The 13,460-nt window shown below is 43.1% G+C and overlaps 2 protein-coding genes across 2 annotated transcripts; both read right to left on the bottom strand.

The window, feature by feature from the left end:
- Nucleotides 1-294: 294 nt before the first annotated feature.
- On the bottom strand, nt 295-3,933 carry kbtbd7 (kelch repeat and BTB (POZ) domain containing 7). Its single transcript, XM_003961649.3, has 2 exons — nt 3,370-3,933; nt 295-3,290 (listed from the first exon to the last, which is right to left on the bottom strand). The coding sequence occupies exon 2, from the start codon at nt 3,186-3,188 to the stop codon at nt 1,323-1,325; it is 1,866 nt and encodes a 621-aa protein (XP_003961698.1). The 5' UTR covers nt 3,189-3,290; nt 3,370-3,933; the 3' UTR covers nt 295-1,322.
- Nucleotides 3,934-4,591: 658 nt separating this feature from the next.
- Nucleotides 4,592-13,443, bottom strand: slain1a (SLAIN motif family, member 1a). Its single transcript, XM_011607690.2, has 9 exons — nt 12,327-13,443; nt 10,901-11,037; nt 8,658-8,774; nt 7,867-7,965; nt 7,614-7,763; nt 7,066-7,401; nt 6,292-6,480; nt 5,801-6,134; nt 4,592-5,419 (listed from the first exon to the last, which is right to left on the bottom strand). The coding sequence occupies exons 1-9, from the start codon at nt 12,776-12,778 to the stop codon at nt 5,344-5,346; spliced, it is 1,890 nt and encodes a 629-aa protein (XP_011605992.1). The 5' UTR covers nt 12,779-13,443; the 3' UTR covers nt 4,592-5,343.
- Between the last annotated feature and the right edge of the window lie 17 nt (nt 13,444-13,460).

Here is a 13,460-nt window from a genome sequence, read left to right as displayed (position 1 = left end):
AAGAACTCTGGATGTTGAATATAAAACCAAGTAAAAATCACACAACTAAAGCTTCTAAAAATCCCCCCCCCCCCCCCCCCCCCCCCCCCCCCAAAAAAAAACCTTTTAAGAAAAGTTCTTTGTGCAACACAAACCTGAGTATTATACAGTGCATTGGCTTCTCACTCTCACCTTGTAGTCTCAACAGAGTGACATCTTAATTCGCATTCACAACATTAACACAGCAAATTATAAACCCTTATGAATGTCCAGTTTAAAACATGGGAACTTCGTGCTGTCTGATCTCCCAAATGATACATATTTCAAGTCGGTATAGCGCTCAAGCGACCAAAATTAAGGACATCATTTGTCAGATGTTTATGCCGCCCCTTCTCGCAGAATATGTATCAGTTACACAAAGCAGCCTGTGCAGAACTTTTGCAGTTCTTGAATAAAAACTTAGAGCTGATATTTTGACTTGGCAGGAGGAGAATGAATGGAACATCATGATGGCTCAGGACTGGAAATTAATCATTTTGTGTTAAGTTTGTTAAATTGTCCATTTCTCTGTGGTGGAAAAAGTATATTCACTTTAATTTATTTCAAATTCTCACATAGAACCCCGAAACAGCACCATAATATCGTAAATAAAGGGTCAGGGCTTCATAATGTACAGCTTATGCTGCACTGACTTTTTGAAATCCTTCTTTGTGCATCTTCCCCTCTCTTTACCTCTCATTAAGTAAGATTAACTGTGTAGTACAAGATAATTTAAAGAAAATAATCCATAATTCTTTTGGTAAATTGCAATTTGTTTGTTTGTTGCAATAAGCTTTTATTGTAATTCCCAGTTTTAAAAGTGGTAAAAGGTATCAAAATAATAAATTACCTTTTGAAATGGTACAATGGCTGTTGGGCTGGCAGCAGTGCAATGAGATGGTTGGGAGATTTGTTATTATTTGAAAATAAGAGCTCTTTGTCTAGTATTGGTAGTCCAAGCAATATTTCTAAGAGAGGATTCCACATAAAGTCAGTGCAGTAATGTGGATTTTCTGTCACATTCTTTTTTATTGTGGATTTTATTTTGCAACCCAAGTTGTGCCACAGTGAATCATAGGCTGGATCATGGCATACTTTATCATTCCACAATGCATAAAGAGAAACTGTGTCTAATGTGTATAGATTATATTTAAAAAAGACTGAATTTGATTAAACCAGTTGTGTGGAAAATATTTAAGAATCAGAATGGGGTCCATTACAATAGGAGACTCGCTTGAAAAGACCCTGTAAACTGTCGATGGATTGTTAAAAATTACATTCTTTGACACAGTAAAACAATTCTACTACCAATTCTCATCTGAAAAGGAGCTAGAGCTGCCCGAATCAGAGTCTGCATCTGTCAATCCATCAAAGTCCCAGTCGGCACTGGAGCCGCTGTCATCTTCCTCTTCTGTGGAGAAACGGTGTGCGGAGCTCAGGCACACTGGGTAAACGCGTGTTGAAACACACACAGGCCCCAGAGTGGACACATAGACAGCCATGATGCTTTTCCAAGTGTCCCTGCCTGGGTCATATTCATGCATTAGAACCCTGTTCTTATTGTGCTGGAGCAGAGTCTGAGTGAGGAGAAGCAGCTTACTGTTGTGCTGAATCACCTGGTAATTTAGGGCGTGGCTGTCAATAGGAATATCACCTAGTCTCTTCCATTCCCCTCTGGACGGACTGTAGGCTTTCACTACGGGAATGTCACACACACAGATAATCTGGTCCTGAAACACGCAGGCTTTATGAAGTTTGTCTCTTCGCAGTGATCCACAGTGGCGCCACCGGTTCCTCTTGGGATCGTAGCAAAGCATTCTCCTCCTGCTCACCACGTACATGAGGTCATTTAGCACGACCACTTGCATTTTACCTAAAGAATGAGGCAGGGAGGCGACAAGAGTCCACTGGTTCCTCTGAATGCTGTAGCATTCAACCTCCTTCAGTTTGGTGTCTGTCACTGGATTTCTTCCTCCAAGAATGTAAATGTGACCACTGAGGTAACCCATTCCAGAGTGTATTCTCCCCAGTGGCCTCTCCGCCAACTCTTGCCAGGTGTTGAGAATAGGATTGTACGCCCAGAAGTGCTTGGAAAGATGGGAGGCTAAAAACAAGTTATTGTCAGGTGTGGTACAAGCGATCAATGACTCCATAGTAGAACTTTTGTAATCTTGACTGCTGAGATCTTGCAAAGGAGGTGCCATGAAATATAGTTCCTCTGAGTAGGGATCACAGCACATGATGTTATCATTCGGTAGGCCAAAGAAGAGAAGCATTTCTTTTGCACTAACCCCTATTCTGTGTTCTGGCAAACTCAATGGCGTGGACAATTTACAGCCGTCCTCCATGTTGAAGAAAAATGCAAGGTACTTCTCAATTAGAGGCTTTGCCATGAGTGCCTCCAGGTATGGCTTCTCCCGCTCTGTAAACAGGTTCCAGCGCACGCACTTCAGTGCCTGCAAAGCGTCCTCCTTTTTTTGCAGCGCATTGGCCTCTATCCACTGCAGAGCAGCAGAACACACCTTCCGTTCACAGTCAACATCCAAAGTGTTCAAACACAGCAGCTCTTTGAACAGCTTCAGGTCGAGCTCACAAAGGTCGCCGCCGCTGCACACCTGGCTGAAGTTCCTGGCTATAAAGGTTTGTGCGTTCTCCTTCAATTCGGGGTTGTCAAAGGTGTCTGCAAATTTCATGATCTCCACGCAGTTGGAGAGGTCCAGCCTCCTCGTCATGAAGCCGGAGCAGGCTCTCCTGATGTACTCCAGCTGGAGCATGTTGGCCGCGGCGTACAGCCTCTGGACGTTGCTCTCCGTGATGGTCACCCTGCCCGTGTAACAATAGTCGATGATGACAGACATGGACTCGGCGTCCACCCCGCGGATGACCACCCTTTCCTGCATGCTCTCATTCAGCCCGCCGGTGAACATGCTTTTGAAGTAAGGGCTGGCGGCGGAGAGGACGTTGCGGCTGCACAAGAAAAGTTGCCCGATGTCATCTGCGGCCAGATCGCCGCTCTGATCCAGCGAGGCGTCATCACGCTGCACTCCGATAGTAACGTCAGCCAGCAGCCGACAGTCATACAGGCATTTCAACTCTTCCATCAAAGCCCGGGAGTGATTCACGTCCTCCAACACCTCGGGTCCACTGAAGCAGCTCAGAATCGAAGCCATAGTGAGACTAGTATGTGTAAAGGCTTTAATGATCTTACTGTAAGGCGGTTATCGTAAAGGTTCCGTGCTGGCACTGGCACATCCCTCCATAAAAGACATATGCTGTAGAAAAATACATTACCAGCTGCACGTCAAATGGAAAATACTACAATGGTTACATCCATTCCAGAAATATTTGTACCAGCGGTGACACCGAGGTCAATTTTGGTCCACTTGACGGTTGAAGGATTTAATCTTGTTTTAGTGAAGATAAGTCCTGGCTTGTGTGAAATGACGCCTTCCTTTGGTCGAAGGCGAAACAGCGTTTTGTGGGAAATTACCAAAATAAAATCCGCCTTTCGGCCACAGAATGGAAAAACTGTTTAATTGTTCCTATACTATATCCCATTCAATTAGAGCTCAACTTATTTTGACTTGAAGATTTATTATTTGTCACCCATATTTCTTAAATGTGAAATTTTAAACGAAAACGAGGCGGGAAATCTCTTATTTTGAAACCTCAGGTCTACTCCTGGCTCATACAACCTTGCTGGATGTAGGCTTCGCCTATCTGATTGGTCTTTTGAATGACATTGCTAGTTTGGTTGAGCGGTAGTTACTCCGACAATAATAAGTTTTTGGTTGATTGAATTTATCAATATTTTTGACTAGTTTTCCTTGGTAAATATTTCGAACTGAAATTAAAATATAAACATGTGATGATATTTCTTACAGTTATGAAAAATGTTTGTTGCTGGAATAAATATAATATTAAAGAAATAAAAGAGAAACGAAGCCTAATCTGCATGTCATATTCATTGTATTTTCCTAGCAGAGCATGCGTCTCTTAAACATGATGTGGAATCGTCCTATTTCAGCTCAGCCAAGTTCACAAGCCAAAATGGTCCACTAAAATCAAGCTTGACTGGAAATCTCCTGCAGCATCTTCCAAGTTAATTATAGCATCCTTAAAAAAAACCCAAAACATTTATCCCTGTCTCAACTTCCAGTTGTTTAGTAATTCTAGTCAAATTCAAGTACCTGTTTTTAAAAACCAAACTGGAAAAAGTCAGAAATTACTCCGTAACAACGATATTCATCTGCCCTGCAAAGTCCCAAACATCACACAGATTTACCTGAAGGTACAGTAAGCAACCCTCAACACAGAAGCCATTTAAACATTATCCAGCTGTCATGTTAAAACACATTCATTAGAAATGTGGCCAACAAAACAAATGCCCTCAGTTTTACTTAATGCTCGTTATTGGTGTATCTAGATAATGTACAATGTTCAGCTTCAAAGGGTTCAGGTTACCTTATATTTTTTTAAGAAACCAGTGTCTTAAATTTTGATATCCATATATTGAGATCTATCTGTCTAAACTCTTGTATGGCAGTATACATACTCAACCAATACAGCAAAATTATTGTTGAAGGTTTTTATTCACAGTAAAAACTCACTCTCCTCTTTCAACTCCTTACATACGTAAAAAGCATCAGGGCTCTATGTGCAATATCACTGGAGTGATTATGTTTATAAAAAAAATAATAAGAAAAGATGTTTCCATTGATGTAAACAATAATCAAAACACGTTTATGCTTACCTAAAATGATTGATGACAGACATGTAATGTGTTTTGATCAAAAGTGCTGTGATATGAAAAATACTCCTTTTTATCAGGCACAAAATGTAACAATGTGTAAATATTTATATCTGACACCATAGTCTGGGGGGGCAAAAAAATCACAGGATTAGTCACAGGATTAACTGCACGTTCAATTGAGTGGCTTTTTTTTTTTTAAAACCCTAAACTTTAAACCAGGGAATAACGTTTGTTCTGTTTAATTAAAACCGTAACTACCCAAGATAAGTAATTAAAAACAAAGCAAAACACACACATTTCACACAAGAAGATCCATTTCATAATTAACAACTGATATTCAGAATATTGCCAGGACAATTTAGTGTTTGAGTTTAAGTTGAAGCAGGTAGCATAGTATAGATCCAGCCTGCTGGACCCGTACTCTTCTCAGTCACTATTTTGTCTTTCAGTAAAGAGTAGTGCCTTTCAGAAACATTAACAGTCACTCTCTCGGGTCATAACCCAAGACTGGGCCCTCCTGATACCACAGTTTCAAATCAGTAGGGTCCTGTGCACTTCATGTTTATTTGGATTCAGTAGCAGCCATCTTTCCAACTGCCGTCCCTCAGGGCACTGAGTGCAGCCAAGCCCTTTGGAGGAGTCAACAAACTGCAAACAAATGTAAGGAAAAACATGCATTATTCCTCTATTTCCAACAGCTCTGTCTGGACAGTCAACTCAATTTCACTCAGTTATCTTTAATGTGGCTATTTCCTGTACTATGATTAGGAATAAATAAATATCAAAGACCACTAGGGGGCAATACAGTCCAAATTAAGCGTATGTACACGATCAAATAATAGCATTATGATAATTTATCTCCCATTTATCTCCTTTGCCAGAAAAGGATAAAAATCCTAGAATATGTCTATATTGCTTTAATATGAACATTCTGTATATTCTTTGGGATTTAAATTCAGAAAAACATTAGTTCATTCAATGAGGAATAAATAATATCAAACTGATCAGTATTCAGTTTTCTGGTCTCACCTGCGTGTAGGTTGTGTAATTTTGCTTGCACGTGGAACTCCACTTGTTCCTACAAAGGAGGCCGGACGAGGAAGAGAACTACGAGGGACAGCTGAGGGGTTCATGTTGGCTTTCATGGGCTGTGGTACCAAAGTGCTGCTGGCTTTAATGGGCTGGGCCAGTGCTACACTGCTGGGGATGGAGTGCAGACTGACTGACGTGGAGAGTGAGCTGGGGCTGGGGCCCTGCTGCACAGTGGGGCTCACGTAAGCGGTCGCTTTTAGAGGGTGTCGGGGTGTGGTGGGGAAGTTGCCCACACTCTGGACACGCTGGCTGAGCTGACCAGGGGAAGGGACTGAAAGACATCAAGGAGACAAAGGAAACAAATCTAACCTCAGAATTTGAATTAGGCACCTGTCATGACATGACTTCCAAAAACCAAAGCTGTACATTTGCTTAAAAACGAGCTGTAAGCACTGAGTGATTCACAGACTGTAGGAAAAGAGTCTTACTGGAGGACTGGAGTCGTGTGAGCCCATTGGATGAATCAAAGCTCTGGCTGCTCCGGAGGGAGGATATAGTTGGCAAGGAGGAAGGGCCTTGGGAAGATGGGTTGATAGGGGAAACCAGGCAAGGAATACTGGGAACACTGGACATGCTGGGAGTGCGAATCAGGTTTGGCATGCTTCTCCGTAGCGTGTCTATATATTAACACCAACAGATCACACATGGTAGATTTGGTAAGCCTGGGCGGTTTTGGCTTTCATTTATAACAGACAAATATATTCCTTTCTGGAACTAGGACAAAGAGATCTAGATATTTTAGCCAAAGTACTGATACGGCAACCTGAAAAAATTTCAGTGTTATTATTTAAATACAAAGCTGCATGCTTCACTTTATGTTTGTGAAGGATTCACATTCCACATATATCTTTTAAGTTATCCAAAAGATATTCAAGAAAATCTCACTATGAGGTTATTTGGTGTGCGCCAACCAAAATATTATTTTCTATCTCTTGGGTTAAATGCTACATTTGGCAGTCATCGCCACAAACACACTGTCTTCATCACAGATCAAGGTTAAAGCAACATCATACTGCAAAAAAAAGGAGCTGAAATAAATGCAGCAAATGACAGAGAAATCTGACAAAATAGTGCAACGTTTCAAGATCAGACTTAGACTGAGAATTTGTTGCCAGATTATAAAGATTATACCAACATTTGTGCCTGATTTTTAAGAGGACATTTTGGGATTTAAAACCTTCACATGAAGGAAAACCACTCACCTATGCTATTCCTGAAGGGCGTGTGTGTTTCAGTGGTCAGACTGGTGGGTCCAGAGTACTGGGACAGTCCGCTCAGTGAGAACTGTGAGGTGGTGGTGCTGCGTTTGCAGTCTCTTATGCTGGAGAAGGTGTGAGAATGTGGCAGGCCACCCCGCTGCATAGAGCCTGTGCGGAACAGTCGAGGCTGGGGAGGAGGGAGCTGGTCGTAACCCTCGTCTTCCTCGTCCTCCTCCTCTAGATCCATCTCGCTGCGCCTGAGGGAGTGCAAGGAGAAGCTGGAGCTTCGGCGGCTGGCTGTGGCTGTGGCTGAGGTAGAAGCATAGTCCTGTCGGAGACCTGCAAGGAGGTAGATCAGGGCTTACAGGCAACTGGAGGAGAACCTGGTCCCTTATTCATCGACTGCTGTCAAACTTGGTATAGAAATTGGTATAAAAAACCTTTTTGTTCTTATTTTTGTCATTACTATTAAGAAGAATTGAATTAAGAACAAGCAGATTCATTTTCCTGCCCCTCTAATGTTCCAACTGCGTTTAAACTAGTCAACTCACTCTCCTCCTGAAGTCGAGCCATGACCTCCACGTCTGTCATGTCCTGCAGTTTGTAACTCATCGAGATGGCGTCATCCTCCAACTCTGACACACCGACCTCGCTGTCCAGGGAAGACTGGGGGCTGATCGCAGCATGCCGGCGACCCGCATCTAAAGGCACAGAATGACTCGTGACTTATGCCAGACGAGGCAGCAGAAACGAGAGCCAAGGACGAGGAGGTGCAGAGCGACACCAGAGCGAGAGCCATCTTACTGTGGAGTGTGGAGTTCGACAGGAAGGTGGGTGTCCTGTCAGTGAGGCTGCAGCTGGGTCTGGGCTGGAGAAACGGCTGATTGGAGGAGGGCAGCGTGGCTGGAGAAGGGGGGGACACTAGTGATCAGCCATGAACAGCCTCTATCAATGCAGATGCTAGGTGACCCATTATTGGGATTGCTATTATTATGATCAATGTGAAGTCAATTTAGAGAAGACAAAAAAAACTCTAGAAATGAAAAGAAGCTGTTTCAAATATCACATGACATCTAGATTTACAGTTTACAGTAGATTTATTTGATCTGGCAAAGCGAAGGCAGCTTCTTTTTCAGCCTTCTTTCCTTTATCTGTCTGTCTGAGGGCCCAACTTTTTAATCGCTTCTGTTTAATTTGCAGCAATCTGATAAACTGTGAGTGAAAGGTTGTTCCAGAATCTGGGTTATGCTCCTACATGGATCGCCTGACTTATTTTAGATGGAGCAGACAATTTTGGCTCTCTGCTCTCATTACTTTGCACAGTTGCTGCCGTGACAACATGTGAATTTAATTTGGGTTTATGAGTTTAAAGGTTTGGATATACGACGGAGAAATGGTGTTTTCTGAATAAAGAGGCAGCACCGAGCGTCAAGACAAAATAGGCTTCATTTTTTGTCGAGGGTTAGTTTCCTTTGTTTTAAAGCTACTCTTCTTCTCAACTGGATTCAATGTACACATCAAGTATGAAAGAATGTATCAGTGAATAAATAAAAATGTTAAATTATTAGGGAAAACTGGGTGGCAACATGAGTTACCTGCAGGCTCTGTTAGTGCAGCAGATTTCGGGTAAGGCAGGATGGGGCAGCTGAGGGTAGAGAGCCCCTCTATGCAGCTGTATGGTCGAACGGAGGATATTCCTCGTCTCCGCTTAGCTGGACACAAGATTAGTGGCAGATAACACGTTAGTCAGATTGCTTCACCGTGCAACACACATACGGCTACGCTCCCACAGACGATTATAGTGCATCGATTATATTTTGACACACACCGGCCGCATGTTAATCTGCTTTTTACAGATGAGTATTGATGTTTTAAATCACTGCTTTACAGCTTGGGTGGAGGAGGCTCATGCAGCTTACTTCTGCAGCATATTTGGCTAAACTGCAGATTTTTGAAGGGATCTTGAGATAAGCATGGATTGTGGATGTAGGTTACATCCCATCCCCAAATCACAGAAAATGCTCAAATGTGCTGCAATGAAATGATTTATAGTGTACTTTATTACTGGTAGTTGTTATGACTTTGATTTGATTAGTTGTTATATGTTTGAAGCCGATATTGAGTGACAGTTTGCCACTACACGTTTTTAAAAAACGCATAAAACATGAAATGTTTGTGCTTTTCTATGTGCACTTCATACAGTGGCTTCACTTAACTGAACATGTTGAGGACTACCCTGCCCTAGCTGAAGGTTCAGCTTGTGTTGCTGGTAGTTAACATGCTAGGGTCAAGAGTTTGTTTTTGTGCCTGTGGTTCGTTAGTGGGTCAGACGACATGAGTGACGACGGAGTGCTGATTGAGAGCCAGGAGGCTGGAGGAGTGCAGCTGTTAAAACTACAGCTCTCCTTCCCTGTCATTATTGTCAATTATCTCAGCACAAGATGCTGGGAGCACAGTGTAGCACACCAGATATTTTTGTAAAGTGGATTGAAGTGGCAAAGGGTCCTCCATCCTCATTTTATGTCAACAGTTAAAACCCTGTCGTGTTTAAGATGTCAAGAAAGACTTTGCAGACAGTGGACAAGTGGTTTATTTAGGGTGACCAGATTGGAGTTTGTGAAAAGGAGAACCCTTTAGGAGGGGGAGGCAGCGTGGGTGTGACTACTGTGTGAATAATGTGGATTCGATGGAAAACTGTTTGTGGCTCTCGTACAATTAAATTGTCCAGGATTTGATTCTATTTTAATGTCTCTACTTAATTATTCAAACAGTGGCGGCTGCATCGTTTCTTTCGTAAATAATGCAGTGATTTGAAATGTAGCCATTCCTCTACACTCTTTAAGCAGGCGTAGACTTGGACGCCTGTTCTATGATGCATGTACTTTTCAAGGGGCCAAAGGTGAAATGCATTGTGGGATACATCTTATCACAGCTTTTATGTCTTATTATGAACATTCACTCTATTTACCTGCATTAGTCAGGAGTAAATTGTGTACAGTGTAGTGGTGTGAATGTCATTCCTAACATAACAATGTTCAACAAATATTAGAGTAATCATAAATATACACACAAAATCTAATGTGGCTCAGAGAAAACACATTTATGATTTATAGGAAGACATTCAACCTTCACTAAATACAACTAGAGAGCAAAATTAGAGCTCTGAGCCACACAAAGTGATAATCCAGAATATTTGACACTTCATCACAAAAGATCCAGCAGATGAACAGAAATTACAGAATATGTCTCAGAATATTCAGAACGCACAGGAGAAAAAGCTGTTTGACATCACAAGAGTTGGGCTGCGAGAACAGTGGGTGCTGTGCGAAACTGCCTCAAATCCAGTTAATGTAAGCAAGGTTTCTATGGAAACGGTATCCCTGTCTAAGAGGGGAAGAGAGAAGCACCAAATCTCAAACCAGGCTAATGTCACAGAGAGGCATACTAATTACCAGAATATAGATGCTTTTAAGGAAGGCTTGCAAAGCTTCCAGTTTAAAAGCATCATTGTGCTGGGATTTAAAAAAACAAACATCATGTGATACGCATGAAGGCCCAGGAGACGAGGATCAATATAAAGACTACAATGCCGCACTTCTATCCTATTTTTATGCATTAAAGTATATATCTATTGATCGCTCCTTTAAAATAGCAACAACAAATCAGTGAAATGACTTCTGCCTGTCAGACACACGGGGGTGGTTCAGCACCCTTCTGCAGGAATCCTCCTCCACACGCAGCCATTTTGTGATTAAGCTTAGATCACGTGTTGGAAAGACAGATGTGCAGATGTGGCAGCACATAGTTGTTATTCAAAGTGGAGAGCTGAGCACTGTACCTTGGTCCAGTCGGTGACAGAGGGTCATCTTGGCCAGTTCCGCCTCGGGCCCAGGGTGGTCCAGTACCTGCCTGCACCACTGGAGAGTGCCGAGGATGCTCTCCTCCTGCAGCTTAGCTTTGGGACTCACATAGAGCCTAGACCACAGAACACAAGCCACAATTTAGACCATTATGTTGCCTTCCAGCAAAAACTGTTTCTTTCATTAGGCCAATTTATTAGGTCAATCACGCAAACATGGAGTACTACATTTTTACAGGAGCAATATTTGAATTCAGGAGAAATGCTCAAGTTTGAATGGGAAAGGTGAATTTATGCTACATGTTTTTACATAGCGGCTCTTTATATTACCTCTATTTGACATAAATACACATGCTGTTGTTCCATTATAACATATTTATTATACGTTCTGTGAACAACGTCCAACACAGTCACCCGACAAATCCCATTTTGCAACTGTGCTAAATTCCTTTGTTAAATGGGGTAAAGATATGCTGATTTACTGGGTTGGATCCCATTAGTGCGCTCAGAAGTGTGCTGCATTTTCCACGCCATCAAATCTGATGCAGGAAGCTGAAAACGGTTCAGCAGTCAGCGTGTCAGTGTGTGAGCTACATAAGTCAGCAGATACGTGCTTCAAAGTAGTTCAGCCTGCGGCGACGGAGCGCTACATGTGAAGCCGAGTGGTTTGATCACAGGCTGAAGGGGGTCATTGTTTCTAAATTCATCCTACTTCTGTCTCGCTCTGAATAGACGCTGCCTGCATGATGCATTGTGGGATAGGCAAAGCTCGCCTTGAATCTGTTTTTCTCGCTTGTCTGCTAGCATCAGTAGGTCGATGGCACCAGGAAAATCAATTGTATGGCCAGTAAGAGGGCGTGATGGTGTAGAATTACAACTAATGTCACAAAACTGCAGTAGTTGACCATATGCATCCCCAGTATAGGATCAATACTGGCCGCTTCTCCTGTTCTAATTTAAAAGAAAATGTTTCCATGAATAACGTATCTTGAACAAAGCCACAGACAAGGAAATTCATTTTTTAAAATTATATTAATTTCGTTAAAATCTCTGCCTGCAGCTGTGTCACACCTAAGTTAAGGAATTAAAACAAAGACATGGAGCCTTCTGATTATGTAAATGGTTCCTTTAGCCTTAAATCGTCATCCATGCATCTTCTGCTCCCCAAGAAGTGATTGTAAAAAAAAAAAAAAAAAAAAAAAGGAAAGAAAAGATGCACTGAATTCGATGACAGTGAGGCTTTGGTGATACCCCACAAGTGTCTGTCCAAGTTTGCGTCCCCCATTTTAAAAGCAGGCGTCCATGCTGTGGCCTAAAAAAGCCCGCTGGGGTCAGAGGAACACAAAGCCCGCTGTTTACTGTCTGCAAAACACATGCACGCCGAGGATCCACACCGTGCACTCACCAGCTATCCGGGTCCACGACGGGCAGCACGACGTTGAGGTCCAAAACATCCACCTCATCCAAAACAGTCGGTCCGTCGGTGCCGCCGCGCTCCTCGGCGGCGTCGGGAGACACCGAGCTCGGCTGGAAATAAGCGAACGGCTCCTCCGGCGACCCCCGGGCACCGGAGGAGCCCGGATACGTCTGTGTCGGGCTCGACAGTCCGAATCTGGCGGAGAAATTGTCGCTTGGGCTCGACGCGTCTCCTCCGTGCAGACACGACAGCGGGGTCTGGAGATGAGGGCCGACGGAGCAGTTGTTTCCAGCCCTCGCTCTGGTCCGCAGCTGCTCGTTCTGCTTCTCCAATTTTCGCACCAGTTCCTGGAGCTTCAACACCTCCAGCTCCGCGTTGGTGATTTTACTGTTACCACTGACGTCTGCCATCATCTGGGGGCTCAACACCTCTGCTTCCATCTGGTAACAAGAACATTGAGAGGGGGGGGCGGAGAGAGCGCGGCCTGTCTGCGGAGGCTCCTGCTTCTGCTGGAAGGAGGGATCCGGATTGAAGCCGTGAGGAGACGCTGCTACCCTGATGATGCTGCTGCTGCTGCCGGATGATGCTCAGCTCGCACCTTATTGGTCAGCAGGCTGGAGTTCAGCTCCCATCACACCACCGTCGAGGAAGTCCGTGTGATAGACGGACACTTTTGCCGCTGTTGGTACCTTTATGCCATGGTTTTGACAGTTTGACATAAAAATGGAACATGTACGATAAGATTTTCCACGATCCTCTATCCCTCCATTATTGTCACATTTTGGTGGTGCTTCGATGCTTTAGACAGGATGAGACAGATCATTTCTCCAGTCTGTCAATCAAGCGGTGTAAATGTGTTTTTATTTTTTAAATATTTAACCTGTTTAATACGTCTATTAAACGTCTCTGTCTCAGCATAATGATTTAGTCATTTTTACCTGGACTTTTGAGCATGGAATAAAGGCCATGATCACTATAATGATGAAAGTTGGTGCAGGTTATTGTGTTCCAAGGTAACTGTCAGCCTGTTTTTTTCCCCATTGTAACATCACCTATTATGCAAATGTTCTGGAATTTTAGATGGTATAAAATTCAAATTTTGAAGTCAGTCCCTTGGAGTTT

Source organism: Takifugu rubripes, chromosome 1 (assembly GCF_901000725.2).
Source record: "Takifugu rubripes chromosome 1, fTakRub1.2, whole genome shotgun sequence".
Taxonomy (NCBI): domain Eukaryota; kingdom Metazoa; phylum Chordata; class Actinopteri; order Tetraodontiformes; family Tetraodontidae; genus Takifugu; species Takifugu rubripes.
The sequence above is the reverse complement of the archived record's forward strand: the minus strand, read 5'-3'. Positions and strand labels throughout refer to the sequence as shown.

Bases quoted from the DNA above. Each gene is read 5' to 3' on its own strand.
- kbtbd7 (XM_003961649.3), bottom strand. From the start codon at position 3,188: ATGGCTTCGATTCTGAGCTGCTTCAGTGGACCCGAGGTGTTGGAGGAC.
- slain1a (XM_011607690.2), bottom strand. From the start codon at position 12,778: ATGGAAGCAGAGGTGTTGAGCCCCCAGATGATGGCAGACGTCAGTGGT. The intron at 7,966-8,657 runs GTAACTCATGTT...CCCCTTCTCCAG, and splicing joins TGCACTAACAGAGCCTGCAG to CCACGCTGCCCTCCTCCAAT. The intron at 7,764-7,866 runs GTAAGATGGCTC...CTGTGCCTTTAG, and splicing joins GTCGAACTCCACACTCCACA to ATGCGGGTCGCCGGCATGCT.